The 23,154-nt window shown below is 47.0% G+C and overlaps 1 protein-coding gene across 1 annotated transcript in view; it reads left to right on the top strand.

Annotated features, from left to right (window-relative positions):
- RTF1 (RTF1 homolog, Paf1/RNA polymerase II complex component) overlaps positions 1-23,154 on the top strand; it is a 110,952-nt gene that overhangs the window by 7,146 nt on the left and 80,652 nt on the right. The window contains exon 2 of the mRNA XM_063947345.1: positions 19,823-19,954. Within this exon, the coding sequence (XP_063803415.1) occupies positions 19,823-19,954 (132 nt within the window). The remainder of the gene's footprint in view (positions 1-19,822; positions 19,955-23,154) is intronic.

Here is a 23,154-nt window from a genome sequence, read left to right as displayed (position 1 = left end):
GTAGGGCTGTTTAACTTGTCTGCAGCAACAATGTAGGAGGACACATCTGTGCGTATGGTCGACCTAATAGTATTTGAAAATATATTTTCTATTTTTATAAATGTAGTAGACAGTGTTTTACAATAGGACATTATCTGCAAATAATTTTTTCCCCTCTAAAGTTTCTCCGCCTTAGACCATCAGCGGCTTCCTCAGAATTCTTCTGAGGAAGCCGCTGATGGTCTAAGACGGAGAAACGCGTAAAGAAGGGGGAGAGACGCCCGGTGTTGCAGTGTACATACACACCTGGTCTGCCGGAGGGAGTTGCTATCCAGTGGGACAGAGGAGACTTCACACTATCACAGCTCAAGTGGAGCGGGTGAGCTAAATGTGGAAGCGTGCCGTTAATGACCCACAGTACAATTTGGAGCACTCGCCTGGAGACCCTTTGGCTGTCTTTGAGAGCAACTGGCAGTTTGGGTGAGAAAGTCATACACTGCATTATTGTGACTAGTGCAATCAAGTCACTCTCTTTTGCTTCATCTATATCATACTGATTATATACTGTATAATTATTGGAACTCTGTGTGGACATTGAGCGTGTTGTTGATACACAAATCTAATAATTTTTTAGATGGGAGGATTGCTACAATATACTATCATCATAGGGGGTAATTTCAAGTTGATCGCAGCAGGAAATTTGTTAGCAGTTGGGCAAAACCATGTGCACTGCAGGGGAGGCAGATATAACATGTGCAGAAAGAGGTAGATTTGGGTGGGTTATTTTATTTCTGTGCAGGGTAAATACTGGCTGCTTTATTTTTACACCGCAAATTAGGTTGCAGATTGAACACACCACACTCAAATCTAACTCTCTCTGCACATGTTATATCTGCCTCCCCTGCAGTGCACATGGTTTTGGCCAACTGCTAACAAATTTCCTGCTGCAATCAACTTGGAATTACCCCCATAGTGTTTCTGGAATCCTGATAGTAGAGAACACGGAGATAGCAACAATTGTTGCAAGAATAGAAACATTAAGTGAAACAGCTGAATCTTTTTAATACAGTATCAATGTGATTGTTTGCTATTGAAAGTATTAAAAGTATTATTTGTCAATTCCCATCTGGACAGTAGCACTCTGAATAATTTTAGCTTTATACTTGTACAAGTTTAGTGATCAGTGAGAGTCTTTCAGTTAAATGTGTGTATCGTCACAGCACTGTGGTATCACCTGACTGCCAATGTCGGATGGTTTATCATAAAATATCTAATTTGTCTGAATTAGATACTGAAGTAAAATGGTTAGCAATCAGACGAAACGCCTAAAATTGGAACAATTTACAGTGAATCTCTGCGGCCTTCAATATCCGAAGGTGTCATAGTTAGCCAGACACCGGCGTTCTCTTACCAGGTCCAGCAGTGCTGGGATCCCAGTTGGTGGACAGAGTCCATCGGCACCCGCTACCAAGGTTCCTGTTTCCGGATTCTTCCGGCTGCAGTGTAAGAGTGCACAGGTGATTGCGGCTTCCCTAGGGGCGCCTGCGCCATCTTGTGTAAAATGTAAAGAGACGAGCGCCAAACGTGACATCACGTTTGATGCAAAATTGGAATCTCCTCCCCATAAAAGGGTGTTTCTGAGCACAAGACGGTGCCAGCGTATAGGCTCTGTTACCTTGCTCCAGCGATCTGCCTTAGTGCCTCCCAGTATTTTCCTGTGTGTGCTGTTCTTGTTTCCTGTCTTCCCTGTGCTCCGTTCCTGGTCCCTGACAACCCTGTGTTCATGATCCGGCTCCCTGGTGCCTACCTACTCCTGACCTACCCGACCAACTCCAACCCAGTCTATTGTCTCCCAAGTAAATATGCCTCACAACAATTTACTAGAATCCACTCCAGTGTACACCAGCTCCTGTACTAGGAAACCCATTCAGAGGGCCGCGACCTGCATGTCTGATGCAGCATAGAACAAACCTCCTTATGGGGGTCCCTTGTGAGCACCACCGGCACGCTCCCCTGAACTGGGTCTAACCAGTTCCATAGTAAGGATAGACATCCATCAATCCACCCAAGGATTGTGACAATGGGATTCTTAGGGGTGGGTTCAGGTATTTGCGTCCATGTGGTACATAATCACACTATATGCTCCCATTCCTTGCTGCAGACTAACAGGCATGATATTGGAGCAACGAATGGTGCTGGTAAAGGGCTCATTGTGGGCTTTGCCTGTGTGTTTCCCCTGTTTGAATGGACCCCTGGATGGCAAAGTCCTTTATTGGTGCCAATCATTTCTCACTGGTAGGGTTCAGCAGGAAGACTCATCTGCACCACATACCTGTGTTATACAGTGTTCCAGAGGGCTCTCCTATCTCCCATGTAGGCTGTATAAGTAATCAGACATCATGGCCTGCACTACCGCCAGTATCCCACGCACCCTCTATAAATTCTCATTGGCTATGAGCTCGAGGAGCGGATGCGTGCTACTTGGCTGAGGTTGAATGCAGATAAACCAGAACTAATGATGGATCGTAGTCAAGTGACAGGAACGCAGATGGGTCAGCCAACTTAGCTTAAGATGGGGTATATGCATCATTCACTCAATAAATACAGTTATGAAAAAGATGGGGTTTATGAGTAGCCTAACACTGATCATGTACAATTACGCTGTGGGCTTAAGGGGGGTACACACTAGGTGATTTTAGCCTAAAAAATTAACTATGACATAAATGTCATTATCGTTTATTTTTAAGCCTATATCGTCCAGTGTGTATGGGGTGTGATATTGGTGACCGATGAACGAGGCGCACTCCCGCACGCCGTTCAGCGATTACCAATATTGAGCTGACATGCAGCTCAACTCGTCAATGTCAGGCTGAGCTGCATGTTGGGGAATGCCGGAGGTGACGTCCCTGAACGTTATCATTGAAGATAACGTTCAGTTTGTACGCACTATATCGTTCAACGGTATAGTCGTTCCTCGTCGCGTAGTGCCTTTAGAGTTTTCGACATTCGGGATCAGACACAATTTAATTTTTATTATTATAAGTTTATGTAAATAGTTAGCATCAGTTATTTGTTTCCCCCCAAAAAATATCTTACTACGCTCATACATGCAGCTGTATTCTTATGCTGTGATACGCTCTGAGACGAGTTCAGAGGTGGATGCAAAAGGCACTGCAACTGCGTCTTTGTATCCAGCATATATTATTTTACAAGTTGCGCCCTATTAAATCTGGTTTAGGTGTATAAAGCGGCTGAGCCCATGCACACTACTGGGCAGCCTGTGTTTGAGCGTCCAGAAGCCTGACTTTTTGCAGATTTCTGCGCATGGCAGAAGGTTGCTAGCAAAAATAAAGGGCACGATTAGTGCTAAAGGGGCAATTCAGTTGTTTATGTGCGCCCAATCTCCCCTCTAAAGTACAGGAGATCACGGGGTGCTATTGAAATGTTTTTTTTTGTGGGCTCATGTCGTGCCCAAACAGACCAGGTTTTTAACAAATTTCAGAACGCCTCCGTGGGCTGTGAGCTGAAATGTGTGTCCCCCACTCCCGCAGCAAATCGCACCCAATTAAATTGCTTTGTCTGTTGGGTGCCATCTAGTGGCAACTGCGGGGAAAACAATTATATTCTCCGCTCAATGTTTCGTTTGTGTCTTGTATTTGTACTGAGAGTGTAAAGTGCTGTTGATGGCCATACTAATAGGGAGAAATAGGGGCTACCATTAGGGGGTGCAAAATGGAGCAATTCTTATGGTGTTTGGTATGGTAAAGAAATTGGTGTAAAGCAGATTTATCCCTTACAGTAAATCTGTTGCAGAATTAAATTGCCAATGATATTTAAATATGACATTTTAGAATTCTCCGGGTGGAATTCAATTGTTGCTGCCCACTCCCACCCTTTATTGCGCCTGCCAGCAGCTATTTAAATGTTTCTGCCGACTGGTGCGATATCACTATTTCAGCTCGCTACCCCTGGGGGTGGCGAACTGATTTGCGCGAAAAGTGTCCCATTTGGGCGCCCAAACAGGATTTTTCTAACTCGCGCTCATGACTTTAGTTTAACTGCTTTACATGACCAAAGCCGTCATCTATGTGCGCGATAGGGACGATAACGGTGGACAATTGAATATCACCCCGTTATCTCCCGTCACTTTAGATGGGACATCGGGAGCGATATATCCATTTAATATTGCCCTCAGACTTTGCTATTAGATCCTGTAATTGTCGTATGCAATATATGTACTGTAGCTCTTTACAATTACATTGAATTTGACAAAATCAGATGTGTGATGTGCGTGACTGGGTGGCCTTACACCGTCTGTTTATAGATTGAGGAGTCGCTCGCTCTTCCTTGAGAGGTTTTACTGCGCCACTCCAGGGGTAAAGGCAGTCGCTATTACTCAGTAACTGCCTGTTACATACTCCTCTTATCGCGTTGTAGTAGGGCGAGTCCCTGCCACCACCTGGATATATGTGGTCATGCCGCTGTAACACTACCTGGTTAATTATGGCCAATTCCTCACTAGTCTTCTACTCTGGACCAGTGTTGTACTCAGTAGTGGGCGAAGGACGAGTTTGACGTCACTGGCCTCAACCTCAGGTCAGCCTCGGAACAGATAAATGTTTGGCGTGTCTCTGCTAGTCGCAGGAGTATGGTACTCTAATAAACTGCCCTCAAAAGGACAATTTTTAGCTAGACTCAGGACTTGGATTATCACAGCATACACATGTAATACATTCCTCAAGGTCAGGGGTTCTTAACTTCAACTTCCAGTTTTCCCAGCAGGACATGTTTTGAGGGTTTCTGTCTGTGGAAGCAGGTGAGATAATTGCTGACCCAGCAAAACATATGACCTCCCCTGTGCATGATTAAAGACCTCACCAGAACATGGCCAGTTGGTGATACTTGAGGACTGGAGATGGGATCCCGTTCCAGAGGTTTTATTCAGCTATCGCACACAGGTCACCAGGGGTAATCCAGGTGAATGCATGTACTCTGCCTTCAGATGGATTCAACTCTGCAGAAGTTTCACTCATTTAACAAGTGGACTAGCTTTACACATCAAGGCGCTGCAGCACTGGATTTAACTTTCCTAGCTATAGTACTAAACAATACGTTTTATGTGCGGTATCCTATTAGCTGCTGTAATATACTGCAGGTAATTACCACCGAAGTGGCTTTTCTATAAACCCCGATGCCGACGCATATCGGAATTTAAAGGATGGTGAAACCAAATACTAATTCTGTGTTAACTGCTGCGAAAACACATAGGTCCACGGCTTCTTGTGGATCCTATGTGTTCTTGTGCGAGTAGCAGTAATTTGCTGCACTAAACAAAAGGGCTATAACTGGACTTATCGTGATAAAAGCACATTTTCTTAATTTTATTTGAGCTGCAATTTACTACGGCTAATAGGATTATTTTTATATATATATATATATATATATATATATATATATACACACACACACACACACACACACACACACACACACACACACACACACACACACACACACTATAAATAACATTGTAGATAGCTGAATACCCGTGCTTCGCTACGGGATGAGGATAGTAAATTAGAATGATAGTTGTTGTTAATTTACGTTGGTTGGAGATCTAGTATATAGGCATATCTTGCTTCCCTGACGCACTTTGTGTAGTGGCCGGACTCCTTTTTGGTCCCCCAAGGGACCCTACTCTTCCCACTATACAACTCTGTTTGTGGCTTCCTGCTGCCTCCAGTCATGTCAGTGCCCCTGTGAAATTATCGCATTTTTATACAGTTTATTATATACCGCAGCACATTATGTATCTCCTGATATACTCTGTGCTGCTGGGTGACCATGTTACTTCCATTATATAACTGTCAATGGGGTCAATTCTATTCGGCAACTTAAGAATAGCGCCGGGAATTAGCTCCCGACGCTATTCAATTCAGCTGCTAGTTACCCGCAATTGTCGGGAATTCTTCTCTCATCCCCGGGGGATGAGAGAAGAAACCCGACAAAAGTGCTGCCTCGCGGCTGGCGCGAGGCTGATTCTGTCGGGAATCAGCCTCGCGCCGGGGAGTTAAGTCGGATAATGCCCGTTCTCCCGACAATTTAACCAGTTTAGTCGGCAAGAACAGGACATCGCCGACTTAACTTTAGCTGAATTGAATAGCGTCGGGAGCTAATTCCCGGCGCTATTCTTAAGTTGCCGAATTGAATCGACCCCAGTGTGTGGGTTCATGCTACCTCCAGTCCCCTCCTCACATCATGGGGTTGATTCAATTCGGCAACAGTTGAATAGCGCTTGGAGTTTGCTCCCGACGCTATTCAATACAGCGTCGACTGACCCTCAATTGTCGTGAATTCTTCTTTCATCCCCGGGGGATGAGAGAAGAAACCCAACAAAAGTGCTGCCGCACGGCCGATTCTGTCGGGAATCGGCATTGCGCCGCGGGTAGTTAAGTCGGAGAATGCCCGTTCTCCCGACAAAACTACCTGTTAAGTTGGCGAGAATGGGCCATCGCCGACTTAACTGGAGCTGAATTGAATAGCGTCAGGAGCAAACTCCCGGTGCTATTCAACTGTTGCCGAATTGAATCGACCCCATGTCACATGCAGCCCTGTCATCACTGACATATCATGCATGTCCTGATATAGTCTGTGCTGCTGGCCCACCCCTAGGGGTGCTAGTGGTGTGTTACCCCCACAGTGTTTGTTCCCAGAGTGTAAGTCATATGTGTAGTAAGTTTGGTGTAAATTGCTGCAGGTGTTCCAGAGTTATGCTGTCTGCTGAAATACTCTGTGCTGCTGTCCCACCCCTAGGGGTGTCTTCCCAGTGTTTTGTTCCCAGATTGTAAGGCATATGTGTACCAATTTTTGAGTACATTGCTGCAGCAATTCCGGAGTTATGCTGTCTCCTGATATACTCTGCGCTGCTGTCTGCCCCCCTAGGGGTGCTAGGTACTTCAAATGGTTTTAGTTGCCTCCGCCATGTTTTAATACGCTTGTATGTAAAATTTCACGATCTTCGCTTGTAAACTGTGGGTTTGTGTAGAAAGACAGAAGGACAAATTTTCACTTTTATATTTTAGATATATCTACTATATAAAATGAAAATGTATACAAACCCACAGTTTACAAGCGAAGATCGTGAAATTTTACATACATTCTATGCAAATGTCCAATTTATTCTCCCTCCATGAGTGTCTTGGACACCCCAAGAGGGAGAATAGATGACGGATTCCGGCGGTCGGGATCCCGACAGCCGGTATATCGAGTACCACCCGGGAGGAAGTGGAGGGATGGCATCCCATCTACTTTCATCAATTACATTAAACGTGGTTCTATTTTTGGAGAACATTCTCTGGATGCCCACACCGGGGGTAGCGAGCTCAAATGATTCCACCCCCGTCAGCATAAACAGAACAGGTGTGGTGGAAGGGGGCAGAAAGATAACGATTTGCACAGTAGAACTGGATGATTTGCGTTATCTGTGCTGAGTCTGCACTTGTATAATTGGCACTGCCTGGTTTCAGGGGACGGTCATCCCTTATTTACTGCATTGGGAAGGTCGTAAAGTGATAAAGTTGTCCATCACCACTGTTCTGTTTATGAGCATTTGCGTCAGAGGTTGTATTGATGTGCTGTAGTGATTTCCAGGCAATGTAGTTTCTCTTTCATCCACTAGGGGACACTGGAGTCTTATACAGTAGAGGTGTGAAGCTTGCAACCGGAGGTGTGGCACAATCTAAAATTAGCATATTCTGCTCAGCCGGCTCCTCCCTCTTCACATCCCTCAGTTTGAAAAATTGTGCCTAGGAGGTAACAGGCACTGAAGGGAGCTCCTAGCTCCATTACAGAAAACGCAGGCTGCGTCAACCTAATGAAAAGGGGGACAAAAGCCTTTGAATTAGAGAGACAATGATCCCTAATAAAGGGGATCTGCATCTCTCTATGGAAAATCCGGAGCACAGAGTCAGCATTCCAGGGGTCAGTGAGTACTGGGGGTTAATATGGGCCTTAGTAAGGCAGACATGAGGGTTAATGATATTACTATTATCTGGCCAGTGTGCATGCTGCTGCCTCCAGACTTCCTATAACTTAAGCCCTGGCAGGCTAGCAGCGCAGCTCCCCCGCTGCTCCCCCTCCTTTTTAAATACACAAGCGCGGGCTCAAACACTCCCTGGCCGGCTTATACTCCCGCTGCATGTCAGCTCCCCCGCTCGCCCCCCTTCCTCTACAGACGGAGGGCTGAGGGAGACACAGCGCAGCTGTCAGCGGTGGATTGGCCTCCCGCCGCACGCTGAAAAGCGCGCCGGTCAGCGGCATCACCACACGCTACAGGGTGCTTGAGACTGCGTCCACCTCACACTGCCCGCTCAAATAGTCTCTCGTCCCCGCCCGCCACAGCGGAGGGCTGAGGGAAACACAGCGCCTATGCCAGCGGCAGCATCCCCACATACTACGGGGCGTTTGGAAAGTGCGTCCACCGCCCGCTCAAATAGTCTGTCGTCCCCTCCCGTCGCCAGCGGAGGGCTGAGGGAGACTACAAAGGGGAGATGCATAGACACAGACCCTCTTGCTAGTAAGTCCGGCCTGGGGCAGCCGCAAAAGGGGGAGAGTGACCGCTAGGAAGGAATTAAAAGGAGGAAAAGAGCTTTAGAAAATATATATTTCTCTAACGTCCTAGTGGATGCTGGGGACTCCGAAAGGACCATGGGGAATAGCGGCTCCGCAGGAGACTGGGCACAAAGTAAAAGCTTTAGGACTAGCTGGTGTGCACTGGCTCCTCCCCCTATGACCCTCCTCCAAGCCACAGTTAAGATTTTGTGCCCGAACGAGAAGGGTGCAATCTAGGTGGCTCTCCTGAGCTGCTTAGAGTAAAAGTTTAAATAGGTTTTTTATTTTCAGTGAGACCTGCTGGCAACAGGCTCACTGCATCGAGGGACTAAGGGGAGAAGAAGCGAACTCACCTGCGTGCAGAGTGGATTGGGCTTCTTAGGCTACTGGACATTAGCTCCAGAGGGACGATCACAGGCCCAGCCATGGATGGGTCCCGGAGCCGCGCCGCCGGCCCCCTTACAGATGCTGAAGCAAGAAGAGGTCCATAAATCGGCGGCAGAAGACTTTCCTGTCTTCATAAGGTAGCGCACAGCACTGCAGCTGTGCGCCATTGCTCTCAGCACACTTCACACTTCGGTCACTGAGGGTGCAGGGCGCTGGGGGGGGGGGGGGCGCCCTGGGAAGCAATGAATTTACCTTATTTGGCAAAAAATACATCACATATAGCTCCTGGGCTATATGGATGTATTTAACCCCTGCCAGTTTTCCAGAAAAAAGCGGGAGAAGAGCCCGCCGTGAAGGGGGCGGGGCCTATCTCCTCAGCACACAGCGCCATTTTTCCCACACAGCTCCGCTGGTAGGAAGGCTCCCAGAATCTCCCCTGCATCCTGCAACTACAGAAACAGGGTAAAAAAGAGAGGGGGGCACTTATTTGGCAAAATAACAGATATAAGCAGCTATAAGGGATAGACACTTATTGTAAGGTTGTCCCTATACATATATAGCGCTCTGGTGTGTGCTGGCAAACTCTCCCTCTGTCTCCCCAAGGGGCTAAGTGGGTCCTGTCCTCTATCAGAGCATTCCCTGTGTGTGTGCTGGGTGTCGGTACGTGTGTGTCGACATGTATGAGGAGGAAAATGATGTGGAGGCGGAGCAATTGCCTATAATGGTGATGTCACCCCCTAGGGAGTCGACACCTGAATGGATGGCCGTAATTAAGGAATTACGTGACAGTGTCGGCACGTTACAGAAAACTGTTGACGACATGAGACAGCCGGCAGCTCAGTTAGTGCCTGTCCAGGCGTCTCAAACACCGTCAGGGGCTATTAAACGCCCGTTACCTCAGTGGGTCGACACGGACCCAGACACAGACACTGACTCCAGTGTCGACGGTGAAGAAACAAACGTATTTTCCAGTAGGGCCACACGTTACATGATCACGGCAATGAAGGAGGTTTTGCACATCTCTGATACTGCAAGTACCACAAAAAGGGGTATTATGTGGGGTGTGAAAAAACTACCCGTAGTTTTTCCTGAATCAGATGAATTGAATGAAGTGTGTGATGAAGCGTGGGTTACCCCCGACAAAAAACTGCTAATTTCTAAAAAATTATTGGCACTATATCCCTTCCCACCAGAGGTTAGGGCTCGTTGGGAAACACCCCCTAGGGTGGATAAGGCGCTCACACGCTTATCAAAACAAGTGGCGTTACCGTCTCCAGAAACGGCCGCCCTTAAGGAGCCAGCAGATAGGAGGCTGGAAAATATCCTTAAAAGTATATACACACATACTGGGGTTATACTGCGACCAGCAATCGCCTCAGCCTGGATGTGCAGTGCTGGGGTGGCTTGGTCGGATTCCCTGACTGAAAATATTGATACCCTGGACAGGGACAATATATTATTGACTATAGAGCATTTAAAGGATGCATTCCTATATATGCGAGATGCACAGAGAGACATTTGCACTCTGGCATCAAGAGTAAGTGCGATGTCCATTTCTGCCAGAAGAGGATTATGGACGCGACAGTGGTCAGGGGATGCGGATTCCAAACGGCATATGGAAGTATTGCCGTATAAAGGGGAGGAGTTATTTGGGGGCAGTCTATCGGACCTGGTGGCCACGGCAACGGCTGGGAAATCCACCTTTTTACCCCAAGTCACCTCGCAGCAGAAAAAGATACCGTCTTTTCAGGCTCAGTCCTTTCGTCCCCATAAGGGCAAGCGGGCAAAAGGCCACTCATATCTGCCCCGGGGCAGAGGAAGGGGAAAAAGACTGCAACAGACAGCTTCTTCCCACGAACAGAAGCCTTCCCCCGCTTCTGCCAAGTCCTCAGCATGACGCTGGGGCCTTACAAGCGGACTCAGGCACGGTGGGGGCCCGTCTCAAGAATTTCAGCGCGCAGTGGGCTCACTCGCAAGTGGACCCCTGGATCCTGCAGGTAGTATCTCAGGGCTACAAATTGGAATTCGAGACGTCTCCCCCTCGCCGGTTCCTGAAGTCTGCTTTACCAACGTCTACCCCCGACAGGGAGGCGGTATTGGAAGCCATTCACAAGCTGTATTCCCAGCAAGTGATCAAGGTACCCCTCCTACAACAGGGAAAGGGGTATTACTCCACGCTGTTTGTGGTACCGAAGCCGGACGGCTCGGTGAGACCCATTTTAAATCTGAAAGCCTTGAACACTTACATAAAAAGGTTCAAGTTCAAGATGGAGTCACTCAGAGCAGTGATAGCGAACCTGGAAGAAGGGGACTACATGGTGTCTCTGGACATCAAGGATGCTTACCTCCATGTCCCAATTTGCCCTTCTCACCAAGGGTACCTCAGGTTTGTGGTACAGAACTGTCACTATCAGTTTCAGACGCTGCCGTTTGGATTGTCCACGGCACCCCGGGTCTTTACCAAGGTAATGGCCGAAATGATGATTCTTCTTCGAAGAAAAGGCGTCTTAATTATCCCTTACTTGGACGATCTCCTGATAAGGGCACGGTCCAGAGAACAGTTAGAGGTCGGAGTAGCACTATCTCAAATAGTACTACGACAGCACGGATGGATTCTAAATATTCCAAAATCGCAGCTGATTCCGACGACACGTCTGCTGTTCCTAGGGATGATTCTGGACACAGTACAGAAAAAGGTGTTTCTCCCGGAAGAGAAAGCCAGGGAGTTATCCGACCTAGTCAGGAAACTCCTAAGACCAGGCCAGGTGTCAGTGCATCAGTGCACAAGGGTCCTGGGAAAGATGGTGGCTTCTTACGAAGCGATTCCATTCGGCAGATTCCACGCAAGAACTTTTCAGTTGGATCTGCTAGACAAATGGTCCGGATCGCATCTTCAAATGCATCAGCGGATAACCCTGTCTCCAAGGACAAGGGTGTCTCTCCTGTGGTGGTTACAGAGTGCTCATCTCCTAGAGGGCCGCAGATTCGGCATTCAGGATTGGGTCCTGGTGACCACGGATGCCAGCCTGAGAGGCTGGGGAGCAGTCACACAGGGAAAAAATTTCCAGGGCTTGTGGTCAAGCATGGAAACGTCACTTCACATAAATATCCTGGAACTAAGGGCCATTTACAATGCCCTAAGTCAGGCAAGGCCTCTGCTTCAGGGTCAGCCTGTATTGATCCAGTCGGACAACATCACGGCAGTCGCCCACGTAAACAGACAGGGCGGCACAAGAAGCAGGAGGGCAATGACGGAAGTGGCAAGGATTCTTCGCTGGGCAGAAAATCATGTGATAGCACTGTCAGCAGTGTTCATTCCGGGAGTGGACAACTGGGAAGCAGACTTCCTCAGCAGACACGATCTTCACCCGGGGGAGTGGGGACTTCACCCAGAAGTCTTCCACATGATTGTAAACCGTTGGGAAAAACCAAAGGTGGACATGATGGCGTCTCGCCTCAACAAAAAACTGGACAGATATTGCTCCAGGTCAAGGGACCCTCAGGCAATAGCTGTGGACGCTCTGGTAACACCGTGGGTGTACCGGTCAGTGTATGTGTTCCCTCCTCTTCCTCTCATACCAAAAGTACTGAGAATCATAAGAAGGAGAGGAGTAAAGACTATACTCGTGGCTCCGGATTGGCCAAGAAGGACTTGGTACCCGGAAATTCAAGAGATGCTCACGGAAGACCCGTGGCCTCTACCTCTAAGACAGGACCTGCTCCAGCAGGGACCATGTCTGTTCCAAGACTTACCGCGGCTGCGTTTGACGGCATGGCGGTTGAACGCCGGATCCTGAAGGAAAAAGGCATTCCGGATGAAGTCATCCCTACCCTGATCAAAGCCAGGAAGGATGTAACCGTACAACATTATCACCGTATTTGGCGTAAATATGTTGCGTGGTGCGAGGCCAGGAAGGCCCCTACGGAGGAATTTCAACTGGGTCGATTCCTGCATTTCCTGCAAACAGGACTGTCTATGGGCCTCAAATTAGGGTCCATTAAGGTTCAAATTTCGGCCCTGTCGATATTCTTCCAAAAAGAACTAGCTTCTGTTCCTGAAGTTCAGACGTTTGTCAAGGGAGTACTGCATATACAGCCTCCTTTTGTGCCTCCAGTGGCACCTTGGGATCTCAATGTAGTGTTGGGATTCCTAAAATCACATTGGTTTGAACCACTCACCACTGTGGACTTGAAATATCTCACATGGAAAGTGGTAATGCTGTTAGCCCTGGCTTCAGCCAGGCGTGTATCAGAATTGGTGGCTTTATCCTATAAAAGCCCTTACCTAATTTTTCATACGGACAGGGCAGAATTGAGGACTCGTCCTCAATTTCTCCCTAAGGTGGTTTCAGCATTTCACTTAAACCAACCTATTGTGGTGCCTGCGGCTACTAGGGACTTGGAGGATTCCAAGTTGCTGGACGTAGTCAGTGCCCTGAAAATATATGTTTCCAGGACGGCTGGAGTCAGAAAATCTGACTCGCTGTTTATCCTGTATGCACCCAACAAGCTGGGTGCTCCTGCTTCTAAGCAGACGATTGCTCGTTGGATTTGTAGTACAATTCAGCTTGCACATTCTGTGGCAGGCCTGCCACAGCCAAAATCTGTAAAAGCCCATTCCACACGGAAAGTGGGCTCATCTTGGGCGGCTGCCCGAGGGGTCTCGGCTTTACAACTTTGCCGAGCAGCTACTTGGTCAGGGGCAAACACGTTTGCTAAATTCTACAAATTTGATACCCTGGCTGAGGAGGACCTGGAGTTCTCTCATTCGGTGCTGCAGAGTCATCCGCACTCTCCCGCCCGTTTGGGAGCTTTGGTATAATCCCCATGGTCCTTTCGGAGTCCCCAGCATCCACTAGGACGTTAGAGAAAATAAGAATTTACTTACCGATAATTCTATTTCTCATAGTCCGTAGTGGATGCTGGGCGCCCATCCCAAGTGCGGATTGTCTGCATTACTTGTACATAGTTATTGTTACAAAAATCGGGTTATTGTTGTTGTGAGCCATCTTTTCAGAGGCTCCTTCTGTTATCATGCTGTTAACTGGGTTCAGATCACAAGTTGTACGGTGTGATTGGTGTGGCTGGTATGAGTCTTACCCGGGATTCAAAATCCTTCCTTATTGTGTACGCTCGTCCGGGCACAGTATCCTAACTGAGGCTTGGAGGAGGGTCATAGGGGGAGGAGCCAGTGCACACCAGCTAATCCTAAAGCTTTTACTTTGTGCCCAGTCTCCTGCGGAGCCGCTATTCCCCATGGTCCTTTCGGAGTCCCCAGCATCCACTACGGACTATGAGAAATAGAATTATCGGTAAGTAAATTCTTATTGTATTAAATAAATGGCGGACGTTTTTAAAACTGAATTGAGGCGCCAAAAAAGTCTCTCTTAGGCAGTATTAGACCTCCTTTAGAATAGGCAGGTTTCCTTGCCAGTCAGAGCAGAGGGAGGGGTTTTTATAAGAGCATTACTCCCACTGGATTTTTGTATTTAGGACTCTGCTGCAATGGATTTTCAATGTATTCTAACAGGCATTTGTATGCTTTAGATTTTCAAGGGACTTCTAAACAAAAGATCCCGATGAAATAATGGGAAATAATGGATCACAACCCCGACCTCAGCACTGAAATACAGTTGGGGTTGCGAGGGTTGCAACGAGGCTGGTGATATTATTATTATTATTATTATTATTATTATTATTATTATTATTATTATTATTATTATTATTATTATTATTATTATTATTTAAAAAAAAAAAAAAAAAATTTTTTTTGAGAACTGCGTCCACCTCACACTGCCCGCTCAAAAGCGGAGGGCTGAGGGAAACAGTATATAGAAAGATCCAGCTAGGTGAATTCAGTGTACCTTTATTCCCATCACCCGTTACAGTCTTTCTGTTCCTATTAAAAGGAGGAAAGCACTGAGGAGCGCTCTGAGGTACGGCTTCAAATGTCAAAAGCACTTACCAAAAACACTGAGACTCATTTTGTTTCTACAAGATGTAGTAAGATGAGTACAAGGGTGTGCGGCTCTTGGGTATGCGTTGCCTGTTTAGTTAAGGGCGCTCAAAACGGGAAAAAGGCTCCGCCAAAGTCAGGGGAGCAAGCCCTGATAGAAATTTCAAAAGAAATGTCAGAATCCCGCAAACAAGGGGCTGAGGGATTCTCAAGGACTATGGAGGAATTTCTGATTTTAAATTAATCCCTCCTGCGCAAGCATTAAGCAATGCGAGCCAGACGATTCAGACTTAACACGCCTGATCTCGTCTGATCTGGGAAGCTAAGCAGGGCCAGGCCTTGTTAGTACTTGGATGGGGAACCCACTTCATCTTAAACGAAGGGGGAAGAGGGTCTTATAGATATAAAGGCGAGATAATTAAGTCTGCCTTTAGATCAGGAGTTTAGATTCCCTTATAGAAGTGGTTATGGAGACCCTTAACTTCAAGGAGTAAGAAGTTAAGGTCCCAGAGAGTTTTCTATTTATTCGTATCCCACAAATCGTTGCCAGTAGTGCTCCCTATTTCTCAAGCTCTTCAGACTCAGATGGCGAGAGCTTGGAAGCAACCTTATAAACGCTTTCAAGTGCCACAGAGGTTTGAAGTTAATAATCCTTTATCAAAAGGTGTAATGGCTAAATTGGAGGTGCCGCCTCTTGTGGATTTTCAAAGAATGCAATGTCACCTATGATTACCGTGACCGCAGTAAAGGGTATGTCAGGTCGCATCAGAAGCAATTTTTTTTACCAGCACATAGTCACATGGGCTTGGGCGTAAAAAGGTAGCCTGGAGGAGGTTTCTCAGTAAGCAGAGCATATTCAAGAATCAGCGGCTAATATGTGCCCGGGTTCAAAGGACGCTAGAAAATATTGCCCCCCATCTCGGTTCCTGCCTTTTTCAGCTAGAAGAATTTAATGGCTCAGAGAAGGGAGATGTTATTTGGTCCTGAGTCAGACAAGTGGATTTCGCAGGAAACTGCTGTGAAATCTACCTTCCTACCTACTTCTTACTCGAGAACCACTTTACTTGTTAGAGGAGGTTACTCGGGACCTGTGTTTAAATTAATTCGATCAATGTTGTGCCGGGCCAGAAGAGGTTTTGGAACAACAGACTCGGGGAACCAGAGGTATAAGTCGTTCACAATCGACACCCAGAAAGCAGAACAAACCTGCTGACAAACCCGTGGCATGACAGTCTCCCTGCTCAACTGGGGTTCCCCTTGGTGGGTTCAGAGTTGGAAGATCTTCGGGACGCCTGGACCAACACCTCACCAGAAGTCTAGATCAACTAGATATTTCCCAGTTACAGGATAGAGTTTCAGAAACGTACACACAGTCCGTTTATTTACAGCACGAGTGCTTAGGTGTCCATTGCAAGCAGTAGCATTACAGGCGGCAAATTCAAAGACTCCTACATACAAAGGGTTTTATCGCTAGTCCCGGATCCTCAAAGTGGAACGGGATTTTTATTCAAATCTTTTGGTGGTGCAAAACCAGATGGCCCGGTCAGACCAATTCTAAGTTTTAAAGGTTTTAAACCAATTCCTAAAGGTTTGCAGATTCAGGATGCCGTAAATCCAGTCAGTTATTGCAGGTCTGGAACTAGGAGAGTTAATGGTATCCATAAACATAAGGGATGCGTACCTTCATATCCCGATTTGGACACCCCACCAAGCTTACTTAAAATTTGCACTGGTGAAGGATCCCTACCAAATTAAGGGTCCTACCATTCGGTCTATCATCAGCCCAAGGTCTCGTTACAAGGATCATGGCAGTAATGGTGGTAGGATTGAGACGATTTCATGATCAAAGCCTCCTCTCAAGAACAGCTGATCAAGGAGGCTTAGACATCTCATCAACTTCTCATTCAACATGGGTGGATGGTGAATTTCCAGAAATCTAACCTCAGGCCAACACAACTAATTCAATACCTAGGTCTCCTCTTGGACACAGTAAGATTGAGGGCATTCTTACCAGAGAACAAGATCCAGGACCTACAGAGGCTAGTGACTCAGGTACTGAGAACACAGACGGTTTACCTGAACACCTCTATGCAACTTCTCGGGATGATGGTGGCGTCTTTCGAGGCTCTCCAGTACGGCAGACTTCACTACCGTCCATTCCAAATAAACCTAATTGCTCAGGGACCAGGGTCGCACTGACTCCTGCATCGAAATATCAGCTTTCCACCAAAGAAACGGATCTCCTTAATTTGGTGGTCGTTACACAAAAAACTTGCAGCAGAGGATTCTCACAACAAAGAGGTTGGGGATGCTGTCATAGAGACCCATCAGTTTCAGGGCAAATGGACTTTACAGGAGGGCGGCCTACCCATAAACGTTCTCGAACTGAGAGCAGGTTACAATGCGCTTCTCTTAGCCGAAGATCTAGTCAACGGTCAACAGAGAACTGGGAAGCAGATTATCTCAGTCGCCAGGACATGCATCCAGGCGAGTGGGCGCCTACACAGATCTTCGGCATGATGGTGAGTAGTTGGGGTCTACCTCAGGTGGACCTGAGGGCGTTTCGACAAAATCATCAGCTGCCCAGATATGTGTCCAGGACAAGAGATCCAGCAGCAGAGGAAGTGGACGCGCTGACACTTCCTTGGTGTTACAGAACAGTTTAAATTTTTCCTCCTTTCCCACTCATACCTCGAATTCTCTAAAGAGAAGGGTACTACGAGAATGAGTATGGCCAATTCTCATTGCACCAGATTGGCTCCGCAGGAGTTGGTACTCGGACTTACGGGGGATACTAGCGGAGGCCCCTTGGCGGTTACCTTGAAGGAAGGATTGGCTATATCAGGGGCCATTCCTCCCCTCAGACCTGAACAGGTTACGTTCAACGCCATATTGATACCCGGATCTTAAGAGACAGAGGGATACCAAGAACGGCTATTCCTATGATGATAGTTGATAGGGAGTCGGTTAATGCCATGCACTACTGCAGACATTGGAAGAAGTACATGGACTGGTGTCTGGAACACGAATTTCCGCTTATCCAGACTTCTGCTTTTCCTTCAAGCTGGTCTGGGTAAAGGACTCAGACTAGGTTCCTTGAGGGTTCATGTTTAGGCTCTCTCCGTCCTATTTCAACAGCGGTTAGCATCCTCACAAGAGGTTCAGACCTTTTTACAGGGGGTTCTGAGGGTACAACCTCCTTTCTGTCCTCCCACTGCGTCGTGGGACTTAAATTTGTTGTTGGTATTTTTGAGATCACCAACTTTTGAGCCGTTGAACAGAACAGACCTGAAATATCTCTCTTGGAAGGTCCCTTTACTACTTGCCTGGGCTTCGGCCAGGAGAGTTTTCTGAGTTTGTAGCCTTATCACGTTAGACTCCGTTTTTAATTTTCCATGAGGATAGGGCACAACTCCGTACAAGAGCAGATTTCCTTCCTAAGGTCGTTTCGGGTTTCACGTAAACCAGCTGATTGTAGTCCCATCTTTTCAGGGATTCGCAGATGGGGGCGTGTCTTTGGATGTTGTCCAAGCTTTACGAATATGCGTACAAGTTACGTTGTCCTTTAGAAGGTCAGACCATGTGTTTGTGCTCAATGATGGTCCAAAGAAGGTTTGGCCAGCATCTAAGCAGTCTTTGTCTAGATGGATTAGACTTGCCATTTGACAAGCTTATATTTCCTGTGGTAACCAGGTTCCGGGTCCGACTGGTGCTCATACTACCAGATCAGTGGGTGCTTCATGGGCGGCTGCCAGAGGTGCTTCCACTACTCAACTTTGCAGAGTGGCAACGTGGTCTTCACACGTTCGCTAAATTTTACAGGTTTGCTACCTTTGAGTCTGGAGATTTTAAGTTCGGACGTTTAGTTTTGCAGGCCATCGACCGCACTCCCTCCCTGGGGGAAAACTTTGGGACGTCCCCTACTGTATAAGACTCCAGTGTCCCCTAGTGGATGAAAGAGAAAAGAGGATTTTGGTACTTACCGATAAATCCATTTCTCTGAATCCTCTAGGGGACACTGGACGCCCGCCTCGGTGCGGTCTTCCTGCTGTGTTTCAAAGTTCCTGTTCAAACAGTTCGTGCAAACAGCGTTAGTTATTCGGTTAAGAGTTTCTTGGATGCTGTTTGATATGTTGTACGGTTCGGTTCCTCGCCATATGCTATAGTATCATGTCCTATTCTCTCAGTCAAATTTTCCAAACTGAGGGATGAGGGATGTGAAGGGGGAGGAGCCGGCTGTGCAGAATATGCTAATTTTAGATTGTGCCACACCTCTACTGCATACTCTATTGCACTCTACTGCAAGCTTCACACCCCTACTGTATAAGACTCCAGTGTCCCCTAGAGGATTCAGAGAAATGGATTTATCGGTAAGTACCAAAATCCTCTCTTTCTGCAGCACCATCCTCCAGGTGCTCTTACACAAAAACCATGAATACTAGTATTTCTTGCATTAATTCTCAAAGAATCAATAATGCAAACTATGGATTAGGCATCCATTAATTTCCTAATTTGGCTGCAGGCGTACTGTGACGTCAGGATTGAAGTGCACAGAAAAACATGGGAAAGCTAATTATAAACCTGTGCTAATTAAAAAAAAAAAAAAAAAACCCCAAGAAAGAATGAGAACCATAGAAAATGTAAAATGTTTTGTTTCCTCATATTTCTATGTTTAACGACGCTACGCCGAGACAGCGCCTTGTAAGAATATAACATTTGCTGGGGTTTGCGGACTGTTCTAGTTTAAATGAATGCATTACGAATATCCTGATACAAACCACAAGTATTGTGAGGCTAAGTGACAAACTGTTAACGTAGCAGTATCTGTAAATGAATAAATATTGGGCACCTACATCATGTATACGATCCGTTATTATTTCTTCTTTATAGGAGCTGCTTTCTCTTGCTAAGCGTCAGAGAAATAATTCAGAGGAGAAAGAACAACCTGTGAGCAAACCACCACCACCAGCAGCAGCCGCAGCAGCTACGTCTGAATCGGAAACCTCAGACAGTGATGATGAAGTGAGTAATACCTGCGTGTGCTTTACCAAGAGCTTGTCCTACACTTCCGTTGCTTTTACATACTGTATTTATGTTGATGGTGTTTACTACTTTTAATTCTGATAACTGCTTTTTGTAAGTAACCATATTCTGTCTAGCAGTGCTCCCCAAACTGTGTGCCTGTGCACCCTGAGGTGCCGCAAGACTTTTGCAGGGGTGCTTTGGGTTGATGGTCTAGGACCAAATGATCAATCAGAAGTACAACTGTACAGCACCCCATAATGGACCTAAGGATGGCAGATAGGCACAATTTACTTAATTTTATATATTCCCCCCCCCCCCCCCCCCCCCCAGATTTAACAAGAATAAACTTTTTTATCCTTGGGTTGCTGTGAAAAAAATAAATAAATTATATATATATATATATATATATATATATATATATATATTAATAATTGTTGTGTTATAAATAGAAACAGAAATGCTTTTTAAGTCTGGTGCCAACCTTTCCCTGCTCAATGTTTATATGTGATCCTGTGTATACGATTACTCAAAGTTCCAGAAACTTAGGTCAGTGGTCAACAAACTTTCTCCTGCGTCCTAAGGATACTGGGGTTCCATTTAGTACCATGGGGTATAGACAGGTTCACTAGGAGCCATGGGCACTTTAAGAATTTGATAGTGTGCACTGGCTCCTCTCTCAATGCCCCTCCTACCAGACACAGTTTAGAAAATGTGCCCAGAGGAGCCGGTCACGCTGAAGGAAGCTCCTGAAGAGTGTTCTGCATTTATTTTCTATGTTTGTTATTTTCAGGCAGGGCTGGTTGGCACTAGCCTGTCTGTTTCTTGGCTCTTTGGGGAGGGGGGGGGGGGGGGGGTGATGGAGATGAACGGCCTGACCTCCCTAAGTGTTAATGGTCCCAAGCCCCACCACAGCGCGCCTACATTCCCGCAGCACGCCACCACCCCTAACAGAGCCAGAAGAAAGAAGAGTGGGGAGTACTAAGCTGGCGTCATGAGGGTACGGAGACGCACGGCTTCTAATCGGGGCGGTTTGCGTCTCCAGACACAGTAACAGCTGTGTCTCAGTAAACTGTACATAGTACCACACTGGCAAAAACAGTCTTAAAATGGTTTTCTCTCCATTTTAAGCAACAGATTTTCTCTATCGTCCTAGTGGATGCTGGGGTTCCTGAAAGGACCATGGGGAATAGCGGCTCCGCAGGAGACAGGGCACAAAAGTAAAGCTTTCCGATCAGGTGGTGTGCACTGGCTCCTCCCCCTATGACCCTCCTCCAAGCCAGTTAGATTTTTGTGCCCGGCCGAGAAGGGTGCAATCTAGGTGGCTCTCCTAAAGAGCTGCTTAGAAAAGTTTAGCTTAGGTTTTTTATTTTACAGTGAGTCCTGCTGGCAACAGGATCACTGCAACGAGGGACTTAGGGGAGAAGAAGTGAACTCACCTGCGTGCAGGATGGATTGGCTTCTTGGCTACTGGACATCAGCTCCAGAGGGACGATCACAGGTACAGCCTGGATGGTCACCGGAGCCTTGCCGCCGGCCCCCTTGCAGATGCTGAAGTAAGAAGAGGTCCAGAATCGGCGGCAGAAGACTCCTCAGTCTTCTAAAGGTAGCGCACAGCACTGCAGCTGTGCGCCATTTTCCTCTCAGCACACTTCACACGGCAGTCACTGAGGGTGCAGGGCGCTGGGAGGGGGGCGCCCTGGGAGGCAAATGAATACCTATTTTGGCTAAAAATACCTCACATATAGCCTCCGGAGGCTATATGGAGATATTTAACCCCTGCCAGAATCCGTTAAGAGCGGGAGACGAGGCCGCCGAAAAAGGGGCGGGGCCTATCTCCTCAGCACACAGCGCCATTTTCCCTCACAGAAAGGCTGGAGGGAAGGCTCCCAGGCTCTCCCCTGCACTGCACTACAGAAACAGGGTTAAAACAGAGAGGGGGGGCACTAATTTGGCGTTAGAAATATATAAAAAAGATGCTATAAGGGAAAACACTTATATAAGGTTGTCCCTATATAATTATAGCGTTTTGGTGTGTGCTGGTAAACTCTCCCTCTGTCTCTCCAAAGGGCTAGTGGGTCCTGTCCTCTATCAGAGCATTCCCTGTGTGTGTGCTGTGTGTCGGTACGTGTGTGTCGACATGTATGAGGACGATGTTGGTGAGGAGGCGGAGCAATTGCCTGTAATGGTGATGTCACTCTCTAGGGAGTCGACACCGGAATGGATGGCTTATTTAGGGAATTACGTGATAATGTCAACACGCTGCAAGGTCGGTTGACGACATGAGACGGCCGACAAACAATTAGTACCGGTCCAGACGTCTCAAAAACACCGTCAGGGGTTTTAAAACGCCCGTTTACTTTAGTCGGTCGACACAGACACAGACAGGGACACTGAATCCAGTGTCGACGGTGAATAAACAAACGTATTCCTTATTAGGGCCACACGTTAAAGGCAATGAAGGAGGTGTTACATATTTCTGATACTACAAGTACCACAAAAGAGGGTATTATGTGGGATGTGAAAAAACTACCGTAGTTTTTCCTGAATCAGATAAATTAAATGAAGTGTGTGATGATGCGTGGGTTCCCCCCGATAGAAAATTATGGGCGGTATACCCTTTCCCGCCAGAAGTTAGGGCGCGTTGGGAAACACCCCTTAGGGTGGATAAGGCGCTCACACGCTTATCAAAACAAGTGGCGGTACCGTCTATAGATAGGGCCGTCCTCAAGGACCAGCTGACAGGAGGCTGGAAAATATCATAAAAAGTATATACACACATACTGGTGTTATACTGCGACCAGCGATCGCCTCAGCCTGGATGTGCAGAGCTGGGGTGGCTTGGTCGGATTCCCTGACTAAAAATATTGATACCCTTGACAGGGACAGTATTTTATTGACTATAGAGCATTTAAAGGATGCATTTCTATATATGCGAGATGCACAGAGGGATATTTGCACTCTGGCATCAAGAGTAAATGCGATGTCCATATCTGCCAGAAGATGTTATGGACACGACAGTGGTCAGGTGATGCAGATTCCAAACGGCACAAAGGTGTATTGCCGTATAAAGGAAGAGGAGTTATTTGGGGTCGGTCCATCGGACCTGGTGGCCACGGCAACTGCTGGAAAATCCGCCGTTTTTACCCTAAGTCACATCTCTGCAGAAAAAGACACCGTCTTTTCAGCCTCAGTCCTTT

This window comes from Pseudophryne corroboree, chromosome 12, assembly GCF_028390025.1.
Source record: "Pseudophryne corroboree isolate aPseCor3 chromosome 12, aPseCor3.hap2, whole genome shotgun sequence".
Lineage (NCBI taxonomy): Eukaryota > Metazoa > Chordata > Amphibia > Anura > Myobatrachidae > Pseudophryne > Pseudophryne corroboree.
The sequence above is the reverse complement of the archived record's forward strand: the minus strand, read 5'-3'. Positions and strand labels throughout refer to the sequence as shown.